The sequence below is a fragment of the Phasianus colchicus genome, chromosome 5 (genome assembly GCF_987193195.1).
Source record: "Phasianus colchicus chromosome 5, bPhaCol1.hap1.1, whole genome shotgun sequence".
Taxonomy (NCBI): Eukaryota; Metazoa; Chordata; class Aves; order Galliformes; family Phasianidae; genus Phasianus; species Phasianus colchicus.
In genome coordinates, this window is record NC_143440.1 from 57,629,891 (window position 1) to 57,655,855 (window position 25,965).

The 25,965-nt window shown below is 49.0% G+C and overlaps 1 protein-coding gene across 6 annotated transcripts in view; it reads right to left on the bottom strand.

Annotated features, from left to right (window-relative positions):
- SAMD4A (sterile alpha motif domain containing 4A) overlaps nt 1-25,965 on the bottom strand; it is a 66,700-nt gene that overhangs the window by 22,305 nt on the left and 18,430 nt on the right. For all 6 annotated transcript variants that reach the window (XR_016467171.1, XR_016467173.1, XR_004168593.2 and 3 more), the window contains one exon: nt 1,571-2,089. Coding sequence is in view for 2 of the 6 variants with exons in the window: in XM_031605435.2 (XP_031461295.2) it covers nt 1,571-2,089 (519 nt within the window). In the remaining 4 variants the exon portion in view is untranslated. The remainder of the gene's footprint in view (nt 1-1,570; nt 2,090-25,965) is intronic.

Genomic DNA, 25,965 nt, shown 5'->3' on the forward strand with positions numbered 1-25,965 from the left:
AATGAAGAAGCCCCATGTTGTGCAATAGCAGGGTACCAGGAGCCAGGACATCAGAGCTGCTGCCAACCCTTGTATCACCTCCTAATGCTGCCTGACTTGGTTCCAAAGCCACACGTGCTGCTCCCTGGTCTGCTCTACAGAGAGCTACATGATGGGGATGGGATGGGAACATCAACCAGTGCCTAGATGCTGCTAGATCCCTTTCTGCTAAATCCCTGCGTGACAAAGATGGGTGCTGGAGAGGCAGGGGCTGGGCTGCATGAATTCAGAACTGCATCTCCCATTGCTGTTCATTTAAAACACAACCTAATAAAGCACTGATTAGAGGAGAGGAAAAAAAAAATCAGCCTTAAGTGAGCATTGTACAGCTTCCAGTGATTTCATGATTCTTTCCATAGGCTGATAAGAAAACAATGCCTCACTGCAAGCACTCTCTGCATCCCTTGTGTCTTAGGGAGGTGCCAGGTGGGGAAGGCTGCAGAGGGAGCAAAAGCATACCAAATTTTGGGGAGGAATGGGCATTTATTGCTATTAATCAGCTCCAATAGCACAGATAGAAGCAGGGAACCAGGAATCAGGTGAAGCAGCCCCAGGTAGGGGACAGGAATAGGAATGGATTGGCAGTACTTTGGACAAGATCATCCCAGTAACAGGTGGAGAAGAGTTGAACAGAGAAGGGGAAGGGCAGGGTGAGAAGACTGTGCTAAAATGGGGACAAAAAGCATGCATTAGGGGAACATGCTTGCTTCCATAGCCCGTCAGGCAAGATCCAGTGATAGAGAAGCCAAGGAAGGTCTCTGAGCAGAAGCCATGTGTCATCAGGGATAAGGATGCAACAAGCACACAGTGGAGGAGCTCACTGAGAACATGCTCTGCTGCTCTCCCAAGCTGCTTTAAGAAAGCCAGAGCTGCACTACACCTCCATTCACCACCAGTGACAAAGTCCCAACCGTGGTACCTTCCCAGTGTCCAAGCCTTGGGCTGGGCTCTGCACTGTCCCCACCAAAACCTGTCAGGACCTCAATAGGGAAGAGCTTCCCAACTCTCCACCTCTTGGAAAACACAGAGAACTTTGCAACTAAAACTCTCAATCACCATCAGCCATCAGCTTCACATCTCTCTGTGCTGCAGATTAAAGGGGATTGTTCTCAAAGATTCCAGAACCCAGCCCTGCTTCTCAACACAATGCCTGCTCTTTGGGGTCCTGATCCCATTCCAGGTCCCCAGGTTGATTTTGGAAATGAAGCATCAGCTGCCCACTTTGGGAGCTTGTGGAGCTGCAAACCTAGCTGGAGCTGCACGAAACAGAAGGATCTGCCCTCCATAACACACCGTTTTGTTCTTATAGCTTTCCGGCTGCTTTTCTCCAGCAACCTTTTTAAAAACCCACAGAATTAAAGGGAGAAAACCGAAAAGACAGGTGGGAAATTAAAAAAAAAACAACCAAAACCACAAGCAGATAAGGGAAAAACACCAAAATCAGGGAGTGGCCTGGATGAAACTAAGCCCTCTGCTTAACGTGGCAAAGAGGGCTGGTGGGACCAGCTCCCCAAAGCTCCCAGGTACTTACTGGTGCTTGTGCTAGTGCCGATGGTGTTGATGGTGGTGGGGACGGAGGAGGAGGAGTAGAGGGGCAGATGGCCGTTCTCGCAGGCCAGGTTTTTGTCCTGCCAGCTGGAAGCGCTGACGCTTATGCCCGAGTCTCGAGAGTTTTGCCATCCGTTGAGTTTATCATCGGAGTTCTGTCTTTGGTGATAGTAGTGAGTCTGCCCGTAGTCCACAGAGTCCGAGCGGCCCCTGCCCTGGCTGCCAAAGGTCCCCGACGTGCGGTCCTCCAGGTGGTTGAGCCACATGGCCAAAGCGCTGCGGTCCTCCAGCGAGGTGGCCGGGTGGATCAAGGCGTAGGACAACAGCTGTCGGCTCTCCTCGATGTGTTGGTTGTGTTCGATCGAGTGGGCCAGGATTTTAGGCAAGAGTTTCATGTATTCGACTTTTGCTTCGATGTTTCCGGGCTTCAGTAAAGGCAGGTGGGTTAACAATAGGGATATCACTTTATCCTTGGATTCCTGTTGCCATTGGTTAATGATTCCTGTTGAAGGAAATGGGGGAAAAAAAAAAGAGAATTGAGAAATCAGCAAACGAATCTAATGAATAAATGAATGGACTGGAACAGGTTGCCCAAGGAGGCTGTGGATGCCCCATCCCTGCAGGCATTCAAGGCCAGGCTGGATGTGGCTTTGGGCAGCCTGGTCTGCTGGTTGGCCACCCTGCACATAGCAGGGGGTTGGAACCAGATGATCATTGTGGTCCTTTGCAACCCAGCCCATTCTATGATATGATATGATATGATATGATATGATTTGACTCAGAGAGGGTAAATGCAACATGACAAAGGGATCCCTATGTGCGTGATGCCACAGCACAAATGCCTGTCAAGCAGGGAGTCACTGCTCTCCGAATTCAGGACCAGTACCCTGCACCCATAGGGAATGAAAAGGAGCTGGTACAGGGTGTGAGCCCTAAAGAAAAGTCAGCATTCCACAGAGACACGAGGTGTGGGACAAGCAAGCCAAGGTGTGCAGAGTGACAACTTGCCCTGCAGGAATTCAGGGAAGGGCTCCGTTGTAGCAACCGCAGGGCTGTTGTTGGCTCGTGGCAGATAGGAGAGGCTTTGGAAGAGCAGAGAAAAAAAGCAAACATGGGGTCTAGCTTAAAAAATATGCAAAGGGAGAAGGCAGGGAATTATAAACTGGTCACTCAACTCAAACGCCTGGAAAACTGATGGAACAAATAATGAAACAAGCTACTTGTAAGTGCTCAGAAGATAACAAGATGATAAGTGACTGCTGACACAGATTTGTCAAGAACAATTTAATTTCCCTCTGCGACAGAGTAACTGGCCTGTGAATCGCTGGAGCAGCAGCAAGCACCGTATGCCTTGATGTTCATTAGATGCTGCTGCACACGGCTTCCTTGCCAGCAAAGCAGAGAGACACAGTCAGACGGAACAGCCACCATGTGGGCACACAGCTCATCAGAAAACCATATGGGAGTAGTCAGGAGTGGTGACCCATTGTCACCGGGGAGGTGAGCTCAGCAGGGAGCCCTGGACCCGGTGATGCTACTTGGAGTTTTGTTAGTGATAGAATCATAGAATCATTCAGGTTGGAAGAGACCTCCAAGATTCCCAAGCCTGACCATCAATCCACCCCACCATGCCCACTGCCCACGTCCCTCAGTGCCACATCTCCATGGCTCTGGGACACCTCCAGGGATGGTGACCCCACCACTCCTGGGCAGCTGTGCCACTGCATCTCTGCTCTATTGGAGAAGTTTTTCCTAATATCCAACCTGACCCTCCCCTGGAGCAACTTGAGGCCATAACCTTTCATCGTATCAATAGGGTGATGTGACAGATGTGACAGATGTATTTGATGTACACGCCCATGAAATGAAGATTTTGATGTCCACCTGTAGGGTTGGCAGCAACCAACCCAACATTTCCAACAACCTTATCACACAACGACCCTAAAAAAGGCACTGCTCAGCATCTGGCTAACACAATCACAGAATGGCCTGGGTTGGAAGGGACCTCAAGGATCACGAAGCTCCAACCCCCCACCACAGGCAGGGCCACCAACCTCCACATCTCACAGCAGCCCAGGCTGCCCAGGGCCCCATCCAACCTGGCCTTGAACACCTCCAGGGATGGACGGGGCATCCACAGCCTCTCTGGGCAGCTGTTCCAGCACCTCACCACTCTCACAGCAAACAACTTCCCTGCTGACATCCAATCTCAATCTTCCCTCCTTCAACTTAAAACCATTTCCGTTTGTCCTGCTGTTATCCACCCTTTCAAAGAGATGAAACAAACAAGCCCTAATGTCAGCTCCCTGACACAAACACCAGCGAGCAGCAGCAAACAGCACTCTGGCTTCACATTCCCATTTCCAGGCATGCAACTGTTTTAATAGGAAGCCACTAGATGGCTTGCTGGAAGCGCTGCTGGCTCTCCCTGGAACTTTCTGCAATGGCACACACTTCCCTGCAGCCCCAGCCTCCTCCCCATCCCTGCTCACCATCGTGTGACGCAGCTTTGGGTGGGACGGAACCCCAGTTCTGGCAGCAGAACCGAGGTGTTGGTGCTCAGTGCATGCAGAGATGAGCACGCTCTGCTGCTTAAGAAGTGGATTTGGAAAAGCAACACTCAAGCTAAGTACTCTTGTAGGGAATACACAAGTGGAGCCGGAGGTTGGGTGTGTTCTGCTGCGGATACACAACTTCGTTTTGGGTTATAATTTACTGTTCTGAACTCTTCTAGCTGGCCACTGTTTGGGGGATCCGAGCATGCCAAGAATACCAAGTAATGGGGTGTTCTGGATGGGACCACTCTCAAAACACTCTGGTGTAGCTCTGCTGTTTCACAAAGAGTAATTAAACACGAACAGGAAAGCAAGAAGAGTGTTAAAGACCCTTTGCTTCCAGAAAATCCTAGTAGGGAATTTGGGATTATTTGGGGAAACCTTCTCAGTGAGAACAGCCCATGCAGTTTTCCTTTGCCTGTGCCTGAAGATCCGGGTTGTTAACCCTGCCCAGCACAGGGGGTTGGAGCTCCATGATCTTTAAAGTCCCTCCCAGTCTAAACCATTCTGCCATTCTATGATGATCCTATGACCAGCCTCATCACCATCACTTCCGGCTCTTGCTATCTTTTCCATCAGTTCCACACTTTGCAAAGGCAATATGAAGCTGAAGACTTATTGTACAAAGCTGATGAAAGCAGATTTGTGCTGCAAGGCCGACAGGATGACCAGGCACCCCAGTCACTGATAGAGCTCCTGCTTGGGACACTTGCTTTGAACCCCCAAGAGGTTTTAAGGGTTGAAATAACAAGCCCCAAAGGATGGAGAGCTTATCCTAGAGCCATGGATGAGGGGTGGGCATCCTCAGCAAGAGCTGTTGCCAAAATCAGCCTCCCACGATCAGGTGGGGCTTAACTCATGTCCCAGCTGCCAGCTCTCACAGTTCCTACATGCTCCCTGCAGTGCTCACAGGTCAAAGGTGTGGACACTAATGAGATAACAGCCTCATTAGTTTCTCTAGATGCTGCTTCAACGATGCTTGATGCTCTCTGAAGCAAAAATAAAAACTCTGACTGCTTGAAGGAATGCCAGGGATATAAAAGATATTCGGATATTTGCAACAGCCATGTAAGGTGCCATGTGAATCTGCAGTCTCATTTATTTTTCCAGGGTAGTGTGCTTGCCACAGAGCACAGCACAGGGTGCCAGCTTCAGATATCACTGGGTCCTTCTATTAAGGCTGAAGCTCATGCTGCCCTACAAACAGGTGCAGTGGAGAGACAGCAGGGAGAAGTTGTCCTCCCAGCCTTCCTCCATCAAAACAATGTCTGGTGTTTAGAAAGCTCAAAGTACACAATCACCTGTTTGTTTGATTGTTTGCTCCATTCTAATTTCTGCAAGCAGACTTCCAGCTTCAAGTTGGAAACCAGTGACCCTGCACAGAAGGATGGGCTGCCAGCACACTCTCAGGGATGCATTTGCTCATTAGCGGTGATGACTCCGAGGAACAATGAAATGCATGATATCTCTCGAGTGCTTAAAATAAAAAACAACAACCCCAGCCAAGATAAACCTTTTCATTTTGAAAGCAGAAGAGAGAGCTTTGTGGCAGAAATTGGGTTATGCTCCCATTGTCGTATGCAAGTTATCGCGTTTCAGAAGTGAAGTAGACAAATGTGTCAGCTGAGGCTTTGACAAAGCGGGCAAGATGAATGATGTGCGATTTATGAGCCAGACAACAGCCTATAATGAGTAACAAGGACAACAATTAAAGACTGCAAGTGTTTTAAAAGCTGCCCAAGGATTTTCTGAATGACAAAGAGTATGTTTAAATAGCAGGCTTGGTATCATCGCTCCACAATGGTAAGTCAGTGCATTTAAGGGCTCCTGTTGTCAGTGAATTACTCTTAAATTACTGTTTTATTATACCCTTGTTTTCAGTTTAACAACATATTCCATGAAAAGTTCTCAAAAACACATTCAGATGATTTGCATAAGCAAGAAATGACTAAGAATTAGTTAGCTCCGTGTATCTGAAGGGCACTGACTAAGCAGGACACCTCCGGAATGGCCAAACACATCATTGCTCCCAGCTCTACCCAAGGACTAAAAATAGAGTTTCTATCAAAAATTGATGCTGGGATCCCTGATCTTGCATGGGATGTGACCCAGCATTGGGGTCCTGGAGGAGGAACGGAGCCCAGCTGACCACTTAGCAAACCCTCCTAGGGATGGACTAAACTGAGGATGGACTACACCCCAGGTAAACCACTGCACCTACTCAGAGCAAGCCTGAAATTGGTTGCCTTGGTGCACATAATGGCTATTTCTGGGCGTGCAGGAAGGGCAAAAAATGCCCATGCAGAGGAACTCTTCCTCAGCGACATTCCCAGAAGAGCTTCCCATTGTTTGCAGTTTCCTGCATCACAGACTGCGGCCCTGGCACTGCTGCAGGGCACAGCTCAGTGGAAGCATCCACTCTTTTTTGCATAAAAAATAGCACTGGGATCTCTCCTGCTTCACAGAGCTCCAGCAGCACATGTATTAGCAGCCCTACAGTCTCTTTGGCCACATGCCATCTTCCAGGGAAGTGCCACCACCAAGAAGCAAACAGCACCCCTATTCTTAATGGCCATTTGTTCCCACGTGTCTCAAACACTTGCCTTGATTTCCATTTTGATTTTGATGAGCTAAGCTTGAATTCATCTTTTTTTTTTTTTTTTTTTTTTTGCTTCTGGATGAACTGCAGTCTGATTTAACCAGATCTCGTGTCCTGCATTTTCTCAAGAAGTTGGGAACCTGTGCTCAAGCCTCCTTCCATTCTTGTTTCCCTTAACTTCCACAGAAGATAAAAGCTGTGTCTCTAGCAGGATGTGACTCCACGTTCATTAATCCTGAGACCATCGTAATGCTTCTGCTGGCTCTGTGACTTCCAGAGGCCACATTAATCACGTGTTATTTGGCTCAGTGTTGAGTTCGAGTGGAACAGAGTGACCATACCCAACCCCACACAGAGTGGTTTGAAAACAAGAGAGCAAAAAAAAAAAAAGCCAGATCTTGGCCAGAAGACACAGCACGTCGTTTCAGTGGATTTACATCATTTTCTCCCTACATAAAGCCCAATCAAAAGAGCAACATTCAAGCAAACCAAGTGAGAACCCTGCTGGAAACCCTCTCTGTACCCCTTCCAGAACACATCAATACCCCCACCATTAAAAACTGGCAGGCTTCCCCTCCATGAGAGGCCAATAATAAGTATTTCAGCATGTGCCTTTGCTTTATGGCAACCGATGCTAATTAAAAAAAATATATCTCGACGACAAAGATTTCTGCAGACCTGCCAATTGCAGCAGATAGATGCAAGCTGTGAGCACGGCTCTTGCTGAAAAGCTGGTGAACCCAAATCCTGCTCCTTGTGTCACCAAAACCAAGGCTCTCACCTATGCAGGTCTTGGGAAGAAATGTGGGAAGTGGTGGCCAAACTCTATTCCTGTAACAAGTGTTGGCAAGGAGATGGGAAAAGTCAGGAGGTCTCAAAACAAGCAGAAACCAGGAAGGCTCGTGGGCTGCTCTTCATGGTCATAGGGTCCCTTCCTGGACTGCCCACCTCAACACCTACAAAACCCAATGGTCTGCAGTTGCTTCATTCTATAGGATGAGAGGTAATGGACCCGAGCTGTGCCAGGGAAGGTTCAGGTTGGATATTAGGAAGAATTTCTTCTCCAAAAAAGTGATCAGGCAGTGGCACAGCTGCCCAGGAGTGGTGGGGTCACTGTCCTTGGAGGTGTTCAGAGAATGCAGAGATGTGGCACTGAGGGACGTGGGCAGCAGGCATGGTGGGATGGATTGGGGTTGGGGTTGGTGATCCTGAAGCCTCTTCCAACCTGAATGATTCTGTCATTCTACAATGCAACACAACAAGGCAATAACCAAACTGCCCCTTCCTATACCTGGTCGACTTCCATGCAGATGATCTCAAAGGACAAATGGATCTTTTGTCATCAGCACCCACTACAAGGGGACAGACAGACAGCAATCTGTGCCTTCAGCCATGAAAAGCCCATATACAGCATCCATCCTCCAGCACCACAACCAGTGCATACTTCAGACTCATTGAAAATGTGTTGGTTATGCTCTGCAACCTATGGGTCCCCTTGGCACTGACGCTCCTCTATGCTGCCAGCAGCTACCTCACATTCAACAGGGATAAAAATATATCAAGTACTTTCCTAACGTTTTGTTTTCACCTGGCAGAAAAGCTCAGAGCAGAAGGGGAGATGAACAGGCCATGGTGGATGGCGAGGAAGAAAGAGGAGATGCCATAAAAATGGAGCAAGAGCGATGGGCACTGCATGGAGGTGGCTGGAGAAGTCCCAGTGCAGGCAACACCAGTTCCTTGGAAAAGCAAAGGCAAGAGGCAGGCAGCAAAAGCAAATGTTTGTGACTGTAGCCCAGGATTCAGTGCTGAGAGAAGCACTGGATGGAGGATCTTCACTGTCTTTAATGAAGGAGATTAAGGACCTCCATGTAAACTACACGATATCCCTTCAATCTGTGAAACATAGCAGAGTCAGTTTAATCCCTGAAAGCAATTCTAGCCAAAAGATGCAATATCCCAGCAATCAGCCTTAGTATGCCTTCACATGCATAGGCAAACTCTTCAGCACCCATCTCCAAGGCAGCAGGGATGGGCTTGCTGGCACTGATGGGCTGCAAGCTCCAAAGAGCTCCTTGGCCATCATCAGCAGTATTTTTTGTGCTGGAGGTCAGGTCCCCACAGCTCTGAAATGAAGGTACCCTGGTGCAGAAGTGAGATGGGCACGGAAGAGCATCACAGGGCTGGCTGCTGCTGCGTCTTGAATGCACTTCAATTCTGAAAAACAGCCAAGTTCTTGCAACTCTTCTATGCAAGCCACTTTGAGGTGCTGCTGGCCATATGACATGCAGCTTATGGCAAAACAAACAAACAAACAAACAAACAAAAACCCAAAGCAAACCACAAAACTTCAATTCTTTGGAGGCTATGACATGAGCCCAACTTTGCCCTTTTAAAAAATCAGTACACCAAACCCTCCAAAGCATCATCAGCCCTGTCAATGTTCTGCTTCACAGTGCATGTTCCCTTCCTTGCATGGAAGACATCACTGCAAAGGATGCTCCCAGATGGAGCAAAACACTCCTTGTTTTGTTCAGCAGCAGAATGAACTGGGAGATCCTTCACAAAATGTCCCTTAATTCACACAGAGCTACAGGGACAGAAGAGCCTGGCTCCACTGTGCTGGAGAACGAGTAGAAAGAAGAAAGATTTTCACTTTTAACACTGCTTTCTCCCTAAGCCCAGTGACCTTCCAGAGCTCCAGTTCTTGTGAATCCATTCGTACAAACCCAGAAGCAATGTACTTTTAGCACTGGCGAATTGTATGGCACAAGCACTACGTGTGTTTGCTTCTGCAGACAGCAACAAGAATGAGGATTTTTCCTATTCTAAACTGGCTGCACCACTAGGGTCTTCAACCCAAAGCAGACTTTCAGGAAATCCATTGGGAATATGAGTCTTTTTCCACAACATAATAAATACCAAGCTGAAGTTTGCTCCATTTTCACACCATGCATCTGGTGGGAAGTTTTACGGGCTTGTTTTCTAGGCCATAACTGTCACACACTTTTGCTATGGAGCATAAAACCACGTATTATCATAATACTCCCTAGCAACATGACTTTTAATTCAGTGCAGAGCTTTGCAACATGGAGAGCATCTCACTGAGTCACAGCTAAGACAACATGCTGGGAAACCTCATCAAAAGCCCCACAGGTGCCACAGGGACCAAGACCACGCTGATGACAGAATCATAGAATGGCTTGGGTTGAAAGGGACCTCAAAGATGTGATGAACGATGGCATTCAGTCTCAATGCAATGAAATACCTGGGAAAGACAAATTAGCATCCCCAGTGTCGTCAGCTGCGGTCCAGAAGGCTCAACCTTGTTGAGCAATGACAGCATGGATGGAAGCAGTGCCAACGGATGTGAATCGGGGCTGAAGAGTGAAAATCCCACATGTTCTGTCTGACTTGGACAGAAAAATGTGGGAAATGGTGCAGTGTCAGAAATCAGAGCTCAGAGCTGGCCAAGGTACCACCTCTGCACTTCTTACCCAAAGCCCAAGAGGAGGCCAGATGCTCACCAGGGCATGGGAAAAAGAACATGCTGTGGGGAATGACCAACAGGAGCGGATCAGAAAACTCATGTGCTTGAGATTCAAATAGGACAGCAGTTCCCAGACACGTCCTGGTGGTTTCTGAAGCATTCCTTGCCTCATCCCTATGCACTGCAGGATAGCAATGAGCCACGGGCACGAGCACTTGCAGTCTTCAATATCTCTCAGAGATCCTAAAACACTTCCCAGCTCAGGCTGGAGGACAAGCAAAACCCAACCAAAGCTCAAGCAGGCAGCCCATCACCAGACAAGGACTCACAGTTCCAGTTTCTACTTATTTGCTGGAGCACATGAGCTCCTCCTGGGCACTGGAGGCATCGTGCACCCAAGTCCAGAGAACTACAGATACCCATCTCCAAAGATGTCCAAAGATACCTGGCTGATGGGGCACTAGGCAGACTGATCTGGTGCCTGATACAGTGGCTAGCAACCAGCCCATGGCATTGGGGTTGGAACTGGAGGTCTCCCCCATCCCAAGCCATTCTATGACTCTATCTGCTGATGGAGGAAAGCAGCTGAAAAAGCAAGGGGACACTCTGTATGGGACGAGGGAAGGTAGCAACAACACCAAAATGTGGTTTCAGTGCTGTTCCTGGGCCATAAGAGGAAGAGAGGAGGGAATCCAGCACATCCTGAGCATGCAATGCCACGACAGAAATACCGAGATGGCCGTCCCTGCAGTGGGACAAAGATATCCCTGCAAGCTGCTGGGTCGGATGGCTGCTAGGATGGGTCAGCGAGGATTAAAAGCATAAATGGAAAAGGGTGCCTCCAGCTGCCCCATGGCCTCCTGCAGCTTGGGATTACAGCAATGGCAGAACTTGGAGGGTTTTGCTGCTTTGGGAAGCATTGGGTGCAGATGGTAGATGAGTTCACTGCTTCTACTTGGGGTTACATTGCTCATGTGCCTCTGCATGTCCTCCTGTCCAGGTTTTGAGTGGAATTTCTTAGGATACAGGAAGCCAAACATAACAAAGCACGTGACAGAGGTTAGAGGTGGCACTGGGGGACACGGTGCCGGTGGGTTGGGGTTGGACTTGGTGATCTTGGAAGTCTTTTCCAACCTGAACAATTCTGTGATTCTATGATTCTGTACCTTCTATAACTAATCCATAAAAACATCCAAATCTCCATTACTTTCAGCAGGGAGATTACAGGCACAAGCACACACACTGAGGAAGCACTCCTCTAACTTCTTCATTTCAATTGCAAAAAGCCTTTTAGCAAAAGCTCAATTGAAATGCAGATAAGTTTCTTCAAAGGCTATAAAAAAAAAAAAAAAAATTATCTGGATGTCATAACTGTGTTGCCTAACATGGATAAAGGATTTAGAAGGGGGGAAAATACTAAAAATAAGTTATGAAGAGTATGTAAGGTATTGATATACAGCACATGGTTTCAACTGTTAATCATTGAACGGATTCCAGTGTAAAAATAAAGAGACTGGAGCTGCACATAATGGAGGAGTTGCTCTATTTATAAACTTCTCTGTGCAAAGGGCAGCGAGGGCCGGGGCGAGCGGGCAGCGAGGCGGAGGGCTGTGCGACCCAGCACATCTTTTGAGGGAAAATAAAAGAGATTTTTTTTATTTATTTATTTTTTTACTTCAGCGTTGTCAACAAAATCCGAGCGAGTTGTACGAGGGGCCGTGTGCTCCACGTGACCGTCAGCATTTGCAGCTACCGCATGTGACAGCTCTCCCAATTTAGCCCGCAACTGACTCCCTCTGACCTGCAATAACACCACTCCCAAATTAGAGCCCTCCATTTGGCTTGGCTTTGCGCCGGCCCGGGGAGCGACATAAAGCATCCTTTTTCTCTCTCTTCACCCCCCCCCCACTAAACATTCATAATCCCATCCTTAGGCTCTGCCAACTCAAACCCCAGCTCCGGGCTCTTTTAGCTTTTTCCTCCTTTTTTTTTTTGGGGGGGGGGGGAAGGGAACGTGGGGCAGCAACAGAGGCGGGTGGAAAAACACCAAGAGATGAAAACAACAACAAAATCAACCCAAAAATTCCAACTCGGTGACATTCAGCTGGAAAAGCTCAATGACTCACATGCAAATAAAATCTGCCGCTGCATGACGCAGGCCGCTGGCTTCCACATAAAAAGGCCGCGATGAAATCATCCACCATTCAATTCCAGCTTGGAAGGCGGTGAAAAAAGTGGCCGCATCAGCGCGGCTCCCTCGGCTTAATAGGAAACACGAAGGAAGGAAGCAAAGCAGGGTGAGAACATCCCCGTTCTCCCCTCCTTCCCCCCGGCACCTCACGCCATCCGTCGGCATCGCCCGTCGGCTCTGGGCTCTGGCAGGTCGCTCGCTGGCTGCCAGCTTTTAATGGGGCTTTCCTAGAAGACTAGCTCAAAAGTGAAATAAAAAACAAAATGTGGCAACGTAGGAAGGTGAAGCCCCACTTCTCCCAGTGGTTTCTTGCAGAGATTTCTACCCCGGCCTTTGCAGAGCGCTGAGATGTTGTGTAATTCACATTTACAAAAGCTGGAGCGGGTCCAGGCGCTGCCAGCATCCCCCTGTGCACATGGTAAATCTTAGCTCTTGGGTTGTTCCCTTGCTTTGAAACGTGATTGCTTTTTGCACGCTGCCTGACTCTCCTGCAGTGCTCTGGGGATGGGGTGCATGGGGCCCCCCAGCACTACCATATGTGCAGGGCTAAAAATAACAGCGGGAGGGGATCAATCAACTCAAAAAGGTCATTTTTGTAGAACTGTAGAACTGTCTGAGCTGGAAGGGACCCTTAAAGGGCATCCAATGTAATCCCCCTACAATGCACAGGGACGACCACAGCTCCACCAGGTGCTCAGAGCCCCGTGCAGTCTGATGTCTCCAGGGACCAGGACACCCATCATATCACCGGGCTGCTGATGATGCTGAAGGCTCTCCAGGAGGCTTTTCCTGCTCCAGCTGAAAGAAGTTTTTAAAATGAGCACTGTCACCCCAAAATATTGCTCCACGGCACAGCAAGTGTGCATCCACTGCACACCCCAGCATCCAGTGCGACCACAGATGGTTTCAGCTGGGATAATGGAAGGAGCACCAGGGCACTCGGTGATGTCCTGGGTGCTGGTCCCCAAGGGGTTTTGTACCCTGCTGGATCCCAACCCGGTCCTGCAGCGAGGAGCGGGGAGATGAAGGTCCATAAAAGGGAACCAGGAGAAGCGAGCCTCCTGCCAGCAAGCCTGCATTTGCTCTGCAGGAATCTGCACCTCCCCTGGAGGGAGAAAAATATAAATATCCAGAGGTCTGCAAGTGGGGAAAGGTTGGAAACGCCCATACGGAGCCATCGGTAGAGCTGGGGCCATCTGGTCACCCCCGGGCGAAGGGACACTGCCCTCCCCTCGCCACCAGATGCTAATTCCTTTCATCCCCATCCCGTGTAATTTTAGGTTTGGGAATGGGACCATCTGCCGGGGAGATGCTCGGTTATTTCTGTCCATGCCCTGCCTTTCGCCACTCCCTCTTTAAAGGAAATCCAAATCGGGCATCGTCGCACACTGCGTTGCTCATCCTGTCCTCTAATCACGGCGTGCTAACGAGCAGCACGCTCTGCAAGGCTGGCACTCCTCGAAGCATGGGCTGTCATTATCTTCAAAGCACTTTTTTTGTTCCTCCCCACATTACCACTGCAAGGCGGTCATTATTCAATTCTTCTCAATCTGGTGGGCTTGGTTCACCCTCCTGGAGCCCGGCCAAGACATGCACAGCAAAATTCAGCGCGGCCATAGGAAAGATAAAACAAACCAGTTCCTATCTTTGGATGCTCACAGGCCACTGAAGTTGCTTCCCGTCACACAGCAGACATGGAAATGTTAAAAATAAAGTGAATGCTGGAAGCTCACCGGCCAATAGTGTAATTTCCACATATTAAGAGGAAACAGTGCCTGATGAAAAAGGAGTTTCAAGGAAAGTTTTACTCAGCTACGCATCCAAATCGTGCAATCACAGAATCATTACGGTTGGAAAAGGCCACCAAGTCCAACTGCCAATCCATCACCACCGTGTGTTTCAGTCTGAGGTTTGGCCTGTGTCTCAGATCTGAACCCTTTTTTATTGCTGGAAACCAGTGCAGTGCAACATAGTCCATTGGGAGCACCTTGAGTTGACATCCATCCATTGGCAGCACCCCAACGCACTGAAGATTGAGACCCTAAAGACCCTGCTAGAGCTTGCTCTGCTGCCAGGCTCCTCAAAGCACAACCTATACACTACTCTCCATGGAAAACACACCTGGGATTTTACAATAAAAACCTCCGTGCAATGCAGGAGGTATAAGAATCAAGCCCTGGCCACAGTTCTGCCTTGCAGGAGTGTGGGGAATCATAGAATCACCAAGGATGGAGAAGACCTCCGGGATCATCCAGTCCAACCATCCACCTATCACCAATAGTTCTCAGCAAACCATGTCCCTCAACACAAAATCCAACCATTCCTTGAACACCTCCAGGGCTGGTGACTCCAGCACCTCTCTGGCATCTCCCTGTGAAGACGCTCCTCACCTCAATCTGCTCCAAACATGAGATGCATGGGTCTGCATGAGCATTTACCTTAACGAGAAGCACTGATGCCCTTGCAATTACATGGCCCTGCTGCTCAGCTGCTTGCTTTGCCCCAGAACAGCACTCAGCATGTTCACAGCAGATATGTTACATCCTCGTACTCGTCATCCTAGAATGGCTTGGGTCGGAAGGGACCTCTTGTTCCAAGTCCCTTGCCACAGGTAAGGGTTGCCAACCATGAGATCAGACTATCCAGGAACCCACTGTTCCCACTGCTGGATCACACACAGTTTTTTTTTTGTCCACCAACAGTCCCAAGAGCCAAGAGTTCTCTCCAGTGCTTCTCCTCATCCACTGCTTACTCAGCCCGCGTTCGTGCTTTGGACTGCCCTGACCCAGGGCTGAAAAGTTTCTAAACAGTCAATGAAATCATTCCTCTTCTTCCCCTAAGTTTTCTTTCAACTACCAAAAAACCACAAGGAGAAGGATTAAAGTTTTCATTCTCTCGACTCAATATCGCAGTATTTGGGACAAAACATCCAACCAAATGGAAAACAAGTGTTGTTTTCTTTCCTGCACAGGAAAATCACCTTCCATGCATCCTGTTGTTCTCCCTTGTGCAGCAGCAGTGCATTGCAATAACCCCCACAGAGAGATTCAGCCCACGCTGCTCTGCGCTAACATTCTCTGGGGTTTTGCAATGGATAAATCCACACATCTCCAATCGATTGCTGTGACCTAGCAGCTCCTGTGATGCCCAAAGCATAAACTGTGGAAGGAAAGGAGCTGTGCTGACAGAGCTGGTGGGAGTGGAAGCTGCAGGGGACCACGGGGAGGGTGCCACAGCTTCAGGCAGCCACGCACTGGGCTGCAGGGAGATCTGACTGCTGAATACTTGCTGTGTTTCACAACACAGCCAGAGGGAATAGAACTGCACCCCATGGGGATACAGACAGCTTTGCTGTGTTGCCTGAATCCAACAGCATCCTCCTCATTGCTGCTTCTGCGGCATCCGTCCTGGGAGAGCCGTGGGAGGCTGAAGCTTCCCAGCTCAGAGGGATTCCTGCAGCTGCTTGGGTCCTCCCTATCTCCAGCCTCCCTAGTGTGACGTGTAGGGAAGCTTCAGGATGCGGGGCACACACCTCTGCATTATCATCCATCTCCTCCCGTTATCAGGAGACTCTTTTCAATATTTTCGGATGCTGAAAGTAAAACAACCTCCCTGCAAGGCCCAGCAATTTTCTTTAACTCTTTTCCTTTGAATTTGCTTCATCTAAGATCAAGCACACTTACTTTTCATAATGTAAATACGTCTATCATGAAGATAATTTATGGCCTGGCATTATTCACTGAGATTAATGAAGCATCCTCGCTTCTGTAGATAAAACATCTTTCCAAGTGCTTCCTATAGAAACATTGTTTATTCAGACTTACTACATTATTCATCTGCAACACAACAGCATTCTCATAACAGCTTTCCATTAGCAGCCCCTTCTGCAAACAGGAGACATAGCAGCACACCTATGGCACAGCTGAGGACTCCCCAGGGCTTCACTGTGCCATTCCTCCCCCACATCTTCCAGCCTTTCACACTGCAGGGTGATGCACTGGAACAGGTTGCCCAAGGAGGCTGTGGATGCCCCATCCCTGCAGGCATTCAAGGCCAGGCTGGATGTGGCTCTGGGCAGCCTGGGCTGCTGGTTGGTGACCTGCACACAGCAGGGGGTTGGAATTGGATGAGCACTGTGATACTTTGCAACCCAAGCCATTCTATGACTCTATGATGCTCCTAAATGATTTTTGGGGGGAAAACCATGCAGGAGGCAAAGCTAGTAAGTGGCATCTAATCATCCAGTGCATGACTTGGAGTAAACATTTTGCCATTTCTTCCAGGCCTGTTTTACAAGCTCAGTGGCTATGCCCCTGGCACCTTCCCTGAACATGGGTGAGGCCATAAAGGCAAAAGCCATCCCTTTGGATTGCAATGCACAGAGATACCCACAGCTCCATCAGTGCTCAGAGCCCATCCTCTCTGGGCAATCTGTGCCAGTGCCTCACTGCCTGTATCATAACAAATTTTTTCCTTAAGGATCTCCCTGTGAAGTATCTTATAGAACAGAAAGTTAACTCTGCACGCTCCTCAGAAGAGGTCCTCACAACCTGAGGAGCAGCACTGCAAAACACCACCTCTATCAATCAACATCTAAAGTAGCTAGAATACTCCCTTATAGCTCCCACACAGTTCCCATAGAATTATCTCCAGTCAAGACACAAATCCAGCTCCCTTGGTCTCCCATCTGCAGCCACAGATGTCTTTCAGAAACCCAAGTCCCAGAGATCAGCAGTCATTTTGGAAGGAAAGGTTACAATCATATAATCATTAAGCCTGGAAGGACCACTAAGACCATCCAGACCCCCATCAACCCATCACCACCATACCACTATACCACATCCTTTCCTGAGCACCTCCAGGGACGGTGACCCCACCACTCCCTGGACAGCCTGTTTCAACACATCACCACTCCTTCTGAGAAGAAATGTCTCCTAATATCCAACCTGCACCTCCCCTGGTGCAACTTAAGGCCATTACCACTTATCCTGTTGAAGACCTATTGCCCTTAGCTTCTGGCAAACCATGGGGACTCGCAATGGAAGAAGCATTAGTTTATCAAACAGGGAAAATCTGCTTGCAGTAAGGACCCCAAAGCACTGACACAAGGAGCTGGGGCAATCTTCGTTATAGGAAGAATTTACAAGTAGAACAGACAAGTGTGGCAAAGTGAAAACAGATCATCTCCAGGCTCTTTCCACTAGTCTGCAAAGAACTACCTCACGATCAAGTTTATCCATCTCCTTTGCACTTCAACAAAATGGTTTCACAGATCTTTTGTCTAGGATGACAGCTATGCTTACTTAGAAATAAATACTTAGAGCAAAAAAAGTGCTTTTCTTGCGCTTCCTGAGACACGCGGGTTTGATTAGGGCTGGTGAGGATGGAAGTCTTGCTGATCAAATACAGTAGGTGATACGACCCAACATCTGAAAGGCTGGAAAAATAGCTTTAGAAAGCATTAGCTCCCACATTTTCGTGTAATCAGATGCAATGCTAGCCAACAAAACCCTGGTTCTAATAGCCAATCCAAGTTTTGCTTGGCTGGCAGACAAGAGTTGCTTTCTGTTTTTTAACTCCGGCATAAGTCACTCTTGAGAAACAGATTTTGCCTGCATTGTATTTTAAACAAGTCAATAAAAATGTAATTTAGAGGAGTTGGTATTAAAAGGTTGGGGTGAGGTTTTTCCATTTCTTATTCCCGAGTAAATGTTACACTCCAATCTATCTGTCTGGCGTGTACAAAGCCTGTCTAGAGCAGCTCCTCAGGAGTATGTGCTATCCCCCAGTGATTTGTGAATGATTTTCCATCACTCTGAGTGGATATATTCTGCTTTATAGCTATCCCATCGTGCTGCCTTCCCTTCAGATCTTTGTGCCTGCGCAGGTGAGAGCCTACATGGGGAGCACAGGGCACCCATCATCACAGCTTCCACGTGTTCAATGAGGGAAGAAATCTGAGCACATATACGTATAAATATATATATATAGAAAGCCACAAATTCATTAAGGTTGGAAGGGACCTCCAAGATTTGGGGATGCCCACTGTACCACACCTCCACAGTTCTGGATCACCTCCAGGGATGCTGACCCCACCACTCCTTGGACAGCCTGTTTCAAAACATCACCACTCCTACTGAGAATAAATTGTTCCTAATATCCAACCTGAACTTCCCCTGGTGCAAGCTGAGGCCATTACCTCTCCTCTTACCACTAGTTATACAAGTCTTTGGATAACGAGGCAAGTTTCCTAAGAAAAGATTATCCTAAACATCTAAAAACAGAGCACACTGGTACTGCAATGTATTTTTCATTATACCACTACAGGCTGCATCGCTACCAATGGGATTCTTTGTTTTCACAGATCAATCAAAAGCCCAACAGGTTGCTTGGAGCCCCTTGAGACTTCTTTTCTTTTGCAGCTGCTAAGGGTTGGCGACTGGCAGGGCTGCCGGCATCCCTGGGAGGGAGGCACAGCAAACACATGACTGCAGACCTAAAAATACGCTTTTGGTATCACAACAGGCCAAGAATAGAGAGTGGGACGAGCCTGATGCCAACGTGTTTCTTTGTTTTATTTTTCCACTCTGCGCAGCATCAGGTGAGCAGTGAGACTGGCTCTTGGCAATGCTATGTGGGCTTGGGGTTGGAAAGGCCTTAAAGATCATCCAGTTCCAACCCATGCCATGGGCTGGTTGCCCCCTGCAGCTCAGGGTGGCTCCATCCATGGCCTTGGGAACCTGCAGGGATGAGGCACTCACAGTTTCTTCAGGCAGCCTGTTCCAGTGCCTCACCAGGCTGCCCAAAGAAGATGTAGGTGGCCCATCCTTGGAGGTACTCAGAACCAGGTCTGATGAGGAAAATCTTGGAAAAAAGGCTGAGATGGGCCACTAACAGAGAACCACCGTGCCCTTGGCAGGGCCTTCCTTCCAAAGGAGCACAGGGATTTTTAGAACATGCAACCGGAGGCAAAGCTGGAGCCTTAGCAAGAAACATATCAGGTGTGGGGAGAGACATCTCCCACTAAGGTTTAAATAAAAAACATTAAGAGACTATTGACAGATTCGTAAGGGAGCTGGTACAATGTCTGTGGAGGGCTGGGTGGTGATCAATTACACAACTTGCTGCTGTTTGGAGTAATGAGTGCTTTATGCCCGTGGGATCCCCGCTTTTCTATCCGCTTCAATACAGCTCTCATGCACGGATCAAACTGCCTGCAAAGGTATTTATACATGGTTGGATCAATTATTTGCATCCTCCTGGGTTAACTACACAGAGTGCTTTCCCTAAGCATCCCCTCTAATACAGGATGTCAGGATTGTTTCTCCTGGGTGCTCTGCGGGATGACAAAGGGCTGGCACAGATTCATCCACGGTCAGCACAAACACCTCACATTCATTTCTTTGTCCCCAGCAAGGAGGTCCCAACCTCCTGTGTCACACTGACTGCATTCACAGAATCATAGAATCACAGGATCACAGAATCATGGAGTGGCCTGGGTTGAAAAGAACTACAGTGATCATTGAGTTTCAACCCCCTGGTATGTGCAGGGTTGCCAACCACCAGACCAGGCAGCCCAGAGCCACATCCAGCCTGGAACTCAGCAGGACCCTGCAAGGAAGCCTCATTAAAATACCACTAGGACACACAACTGGGATGCTTCCATTCTCCCTCAAGCCTCATCATCATACAAACAAGAGCAGGTTGCTCTGCAGCCAACCATCTCCAATTGGCACAGGCTGTCCATAGAGGTGGTGCCCCATTCCTGTAGACACCCACGGGCAGAGGATGGGCTGTGAGCTCTGATGGAGCTGTGTGTGTCCCTGTTCATTGCAGGAGAGTGGGACCAGAGGGCCTTTAAGGGTCCCTTCCAACTCAAACCATTCTATGACACAGGGTTCCTTATTTTCCTTCTCCTTTAAGGGCTTTAAGTATCTGAAAATAGAACATTCCGTGATGGCAGAAAAAAAAAATAAGGAAAAAAAAAAACCCACCCATCAAATAAGAAGTAGGTCAATCAGATAATAGGCGTGATTTAGGAGAAAAAAGGCAGCGTTCGTAATGGGCTAAAAACGGCGCTGATGTGTTGCCGAGAAAGAATATAATTAAGAGTATTTTTAAAGCGGCGCTTCCCCACCCCAGTCACAGAAATCACAGCTCACACTACCAGGATTGCTTCCACCTCATGGAGCAGGAATGTGCTGGCATGCCACAAGCTGGCCGAAGAATGCGGAGTTTCCGTAGGACGAGAGAAGATCCCAACCGACAGCGGTTAGCTGCATTCTTTCACTGGTACATCACTGCGACCCATTTATACAGCACGGCAACGGAAACTGGCTGGGGGGTGGGATGGGACATTTCCATCCCTTCGGTGGTGAATGAGGTGGGGGGAGAGGTCTGAAAAATGCAGGTGTGGGTGAGTGAAATGGGAAGTAGAAGGTGATCGGATGGGTGATGGGGTACGTCTTACTGGAAGCTCTCTGGCGATGGGTTGTGAGGATGGACATCGGTGCCTTATATAAGGAGCACACCTTTGAGCTGCATTCATTCAAGACCGAGCTCCTTGGAACAAGGCTCTGCCCTAATTAGGTGCACATGGCCCAATTCAAACACGCCCGGGACATGACTCAGGAATTACCAAGTGGAAGGCTCCAGCCCTGTGTTATGCAAGAGGTCACGCCAGACAAACCCTCTGGTTCCCTTTGGCCCGAAAATACTGAAACCCAAGTGCTGCATGTGGGCAAAGCAGGCTGCCTCCTTGTTTTTCCGGGGCTACACCAAACGCCAGGCAACCTTGTGCTGAGCAGCACTGGCCGGATCCCCGCGTGGCCGCAGGGCTGCCGGACAAAGCCATCGCATCCAAGGATGCCGTCGGACGTGGGAAGCATCTCCAGGGACATTCCCACCCACTTTGCTCTCGGTGCTGCCAGAGAGGAGCAAAGGGGATGAGTCAGGCCCAGAGAGTTCATTCCTTCAACTCCTGCTCCTTGCTATAATTATCCGTTGGGGTAATTAGATAAGCAGCCCTTCCTTTCATCTCGCCATAGTGCGGTACCATCCGCCCTGTAGTGTGAGGAGCTGCTGTCAGCCCCCAGGTGGGAGCAGTGCCCCCCGGCCCCCACAGCCTCCAACCCCCCCCAAGCCCTGCACCCACTCGGGATCAGCAAATGCACAACAGAGGTGATGGGGGAGGGAGAACTGGGGGCTGCATCAAAAGGAGGCACGCGTTGATGCGCATCTTGAGACTCTGCTGCCTACAAAGGGGTGGCTGGACGCCTATAAACCCAACTCGGAGCAATCCCACCACCCCCTCAGCACCCCAGCAAGCAGCAGGCACATCAGGCATGCCGAGCCCGGCAGCTCCCTGCTGGAAAATGTGGGCTCGAGCCTCCCCCCTCCCATCCCACCCGCACTCCCTCTCCTACAGGCACGCACAGGGAAAGGGAGGGAGAGAAGAGAGAAACCACAAGCAAATGTTCTGCTGCATGATTTCCCCTCGTCAGGCTCTCATACTCAAGGCTTGAATTGTCTTCAGGAGGAAATGAAAAAGGAAAAACGAAATCCTGGAGGCAGCACCAGAGGACATGCACGATGCCCCATTGACATTCGGTGTAAACGTAAACTCCTCTGCCAGAGCTTAAATGAATCGGAAAATAATTAAGCATTACTGGCACCTGTAATTTTTTTTTTTTTTTTTTTTTATATGGTAAAAACTCCTCATGGCACAGGTTGGAAAACCTCCAAGCCTTTGACCTATACATTAGCAGTGAGGACTGGTGGAGAAGGACACACAGTGGTTACATACACAAGCAGCACAAGGGAGCTCAGGAGGCTTTCCAAACAAGCTACACACTCAGTGTGACAAAAAGAGCAGCCTCCTTTCTTGCTGTGATACAACATGGGGGGCTCTGGCCTTATCTCTGGGCATCCCATGGTACCCGCTGTGCTCTGAACATTGCTGTCCCACCCTGCAAACAGAGCACGGCGTTTCCAGCACTTTGGAAAAACAGTTTCAGAGGCAGCAGAACTTCTCTTGGCACCTCCAGCAAGTTTCCATTAGTTCAATGCTGAGGGATGATTTCACTTCGGAGCCGAAACGTGGAAAGAAGCAGAATGAGTAAGAAGCAGCTAAACACACGTTAGTGCTTCTCCTAAGGCTGAAAGGCTCCTGTCAGCTTCTTGGGGGCACTGCCTCACCCTGCATATATAGGGAGATGCTTGCAGGAAGGATTTCTGAGCCATGTGCCAGCAAATGGAGCACCAGTGGGGGTTTCTCTGAGCCCTGGTGGGTTTCACACTCTGTAACCACGTCCTGAGGGTGAAGGGATGCCCCAGGACATCCATTTTCCCTGCACTCACAGCACCAGGCTCTGCCTGGGGTAGAGACAAACCCACATACTGCAGTGCTGTACACCACGTCCTACACTTGCTCTTCCTCCATTCAAAGAAGGGTGATGATTCGCAATAAAAGTGGTGAAGCACTGCCCAGGGGTGGTGATGCCCCATCCCTGCAGACAGCCAAGGTCAGGAGATGGGCTCTGAGCACTGATGGAGCTGTGGGTGCCCCAGTGCATTGCAGGGAAGTTGGACCACAAGGCCTTTAAAAGTCTCTATCAACTCAAACAGTTCTATGCTGCAGTATGCTTACAGATGAAGGCTGTAACCCGCCTGAAAGCAGAAGTGTGGAGCCAAGGGCAGCCCCTGCACGGAGCAGGGCAGGGTTCTGGTAGGGATGGAGCCAGCCAAGGGGAACACCACGAGGTCCTGCAGCATCCCTGCCCACGCTGAGCAGCAGCAGTGCTGCAAGCAAAGCCAAGGTTATCCAGGTCCAAGCAACTCAGCTATAAATAACATCTCTGCTCAGACTTCTCGAGCAGAACGTGTCTTTTCTGGAGCTTGGAGTGATGGAAGGAAATGGCAGCAATCAACAGGTAGCAGGTATTCAGTTATTTAAAGCACTTTCGTAAAATTAATTGGCATTTTCCTTACAGAGGGGAAAAAAAAGGGAAGAGATGGCGATAGGACACACCCCAGGGACCCAGACGATCCAATTTCAGGCACCCAATTAAAATTAAATTTCAATTAATTTCCAATTACTTTATTTGAAATTCACTTTTGCATTTATACTTTTTTTTTTTTTGGTGAGTTGCCTAAAAATGAGCACATCCCTTCCCCTGCTCTTCAATCCAACACCACCTCCCATACCAGGAGTGCTGCTGCAGCTCTGCAGCACACACACAGCACTTGCACTTCCAGGTCTAGAATAATTCATTGTATTTTTGCTGAAGGCATTGCTGGCACATCATGTATTCCTTCTCTGCCTCTGGTCCTTTTCTCCTCCAAACTACTGAAGCCTTGTTTAAATCAGAGCTTCGTTATTAGTATTATTACTACTCCTGCAGTCTCTTGGTTGCTTTTGGAATTGCTCCTCCTCCCTTCAGGTCTTACTGCCACCAATATGGGGTCACAGTGATGGGAGAAGTCATAGCAAAAACCAAATGGCTGCTAAATAACAGAGCAAACCAACTCTTCTATGCTGGTGCAATTCACATTCTTCATAGCCAGAGTTCTGCTGTAACCCCAGGGAAACATCTCTAGTGCCTGGAGAGGCTCATCCAGGGAGCCCTCAGTGCCAGGTGACAACCTGCAAGAGTGCAGGGTTGGGTTTTTGTGGTAGCTTTTAAGTCTCTGTGCTCATCGTGGAGCGACTCCACCAGGTCTAGAAACACCTCTCCACACTTCTGCTGAGCTCACCCTGATAGAAATGGGCACAGAAGGGGAATATAAACACACTGCAGGCCGCCCAAGGAGGCTGTGGATGCCCCATCCCTGCAGGCATTCAAGGCCAGGCTGGATGTGGCTCTGGGCAGCCTGGGCTGCTGGTTGGCGACCTGCACATAGCAGGGGGTTGGAACTGGATGAGCACTGTGCTCCTTTGCAACCCAGGCCATTCTATGATTCTGTATAAACCAGCTGAGAGTACGGGAGTGGATTTTGGATAACCGACTGGGACCATGAACCATTCAGTTTGCAATAGATCTCCAAGATCCCCAACCCCAGCCCACCCCACCATGCCCACTGCTCACATCCCTCAGTGCCACATCTCCACAGCTCTGGAATACCTCCAGGGATGGTCATTCGCTCCTAACACCTTTAGAAAAGGAGAAAAAAAAAATCTTTGTGTTCTTTTACTCTACCCTTAAAGAGACCGGTTTGATTCCTGATGCTCTGGCATATTTCTGTCTCTTACTGTACTTCAAGGCTATTTTCTCGCTGCCAAAATATGCAACGAAAAGCAACACGAGCCCTGCAGCTCTGGGGGAAGGGCTGGCCCTACAGCTCTTGTTATCTTTGGATGGGAAGGCAGAGACAGGCAGACACGGTTAACGCCTCATATATATATCCAGATCTAACCACTGTCCTACCAAGGAAGTTAGAAAACAGAAAAACACCACACAGGGCATTTCAAGTGACAAGATGAAAGCCCAGTTGGATTTATTACCGGCGTCCGCAGCCTCTCGGATGTAGCCCACTTGATGATGCTGATTGTACAGCACAAGGGATCTCGGACTGAAACAGGAAACCTGAAAGCTGAGCAGCACCAAACCTCCTCCTGGAGGGTCACTGCTTCCAGCAAGCCTCTGCCATTGTGTCATGGACCCAGTGTTTCTGGTTCAGGTTGGGTATTAGGGAGGATTTCTTCTCTGAAAGAGCAGAGATGTGCTGGCACAGCTGCACAGGGAGTGGGGGAGGATCGTCATCCCTGGGGGTGTCCAAGAGCCATAGAGATGTGGCACTGAAGTACACGGGCAGTGGGCACAGCGGGGATGGGTTGGGCTTGGGGATCTTGGAGGTCTTTTCCAACCTGAATGATTCCGTGATTCTAACACAGGGGGGGCTGTATTAATTGCTGTGCTGAATACTCAGAGGGAGCGTGCTGAGCTTCAAAGACTCGTTTACTTCCCCCAGAACAAGAGACAAAAGTCCTTCGGTCTGTTTTCCATTAGAAGAGAAGTAGCCTGAATAGCTTCCTATTGTTCTGCTTATGGGGCTCGCTTCCCAAACTCACATCGCAGCCCAGTTGGTCTAGATGGAAACTAAGAAAACCCCAGAAATGCTGATTTTTGGAAAATGAGAGTTTATACTGGGAAAACCTCACTTATAAGCCTTGCTGCTGAGTCTGTTTCCCAGGCATCTGCTAGCAGTTGCCAAGGGCAGAAAATCTAGCAGACACCCAATCTGCCCTGTCCCAGCACCCGTGCATCCCTGTCTCCTCTACAGCCAACATAATGCAAACAGAAAACACTGCCACCCCAGCCATGCCGTCCAGCATCCAGCTTTGCATCCAGCAAAGCTCAGTTATCAATGGGGTTGGCCACACATTGCATCCCATGGGGACCAGACTGAGGACACAGCACCAATGCCAGCTGTTAACCATATAGACCCTAATGTCCAGCATATATCTAATCATAAAGGTACAGCAAGTTTCTATATGGAAAGTACCAGCAACACAGATCAAGGTGCAGATGAATAAACCACACTATGT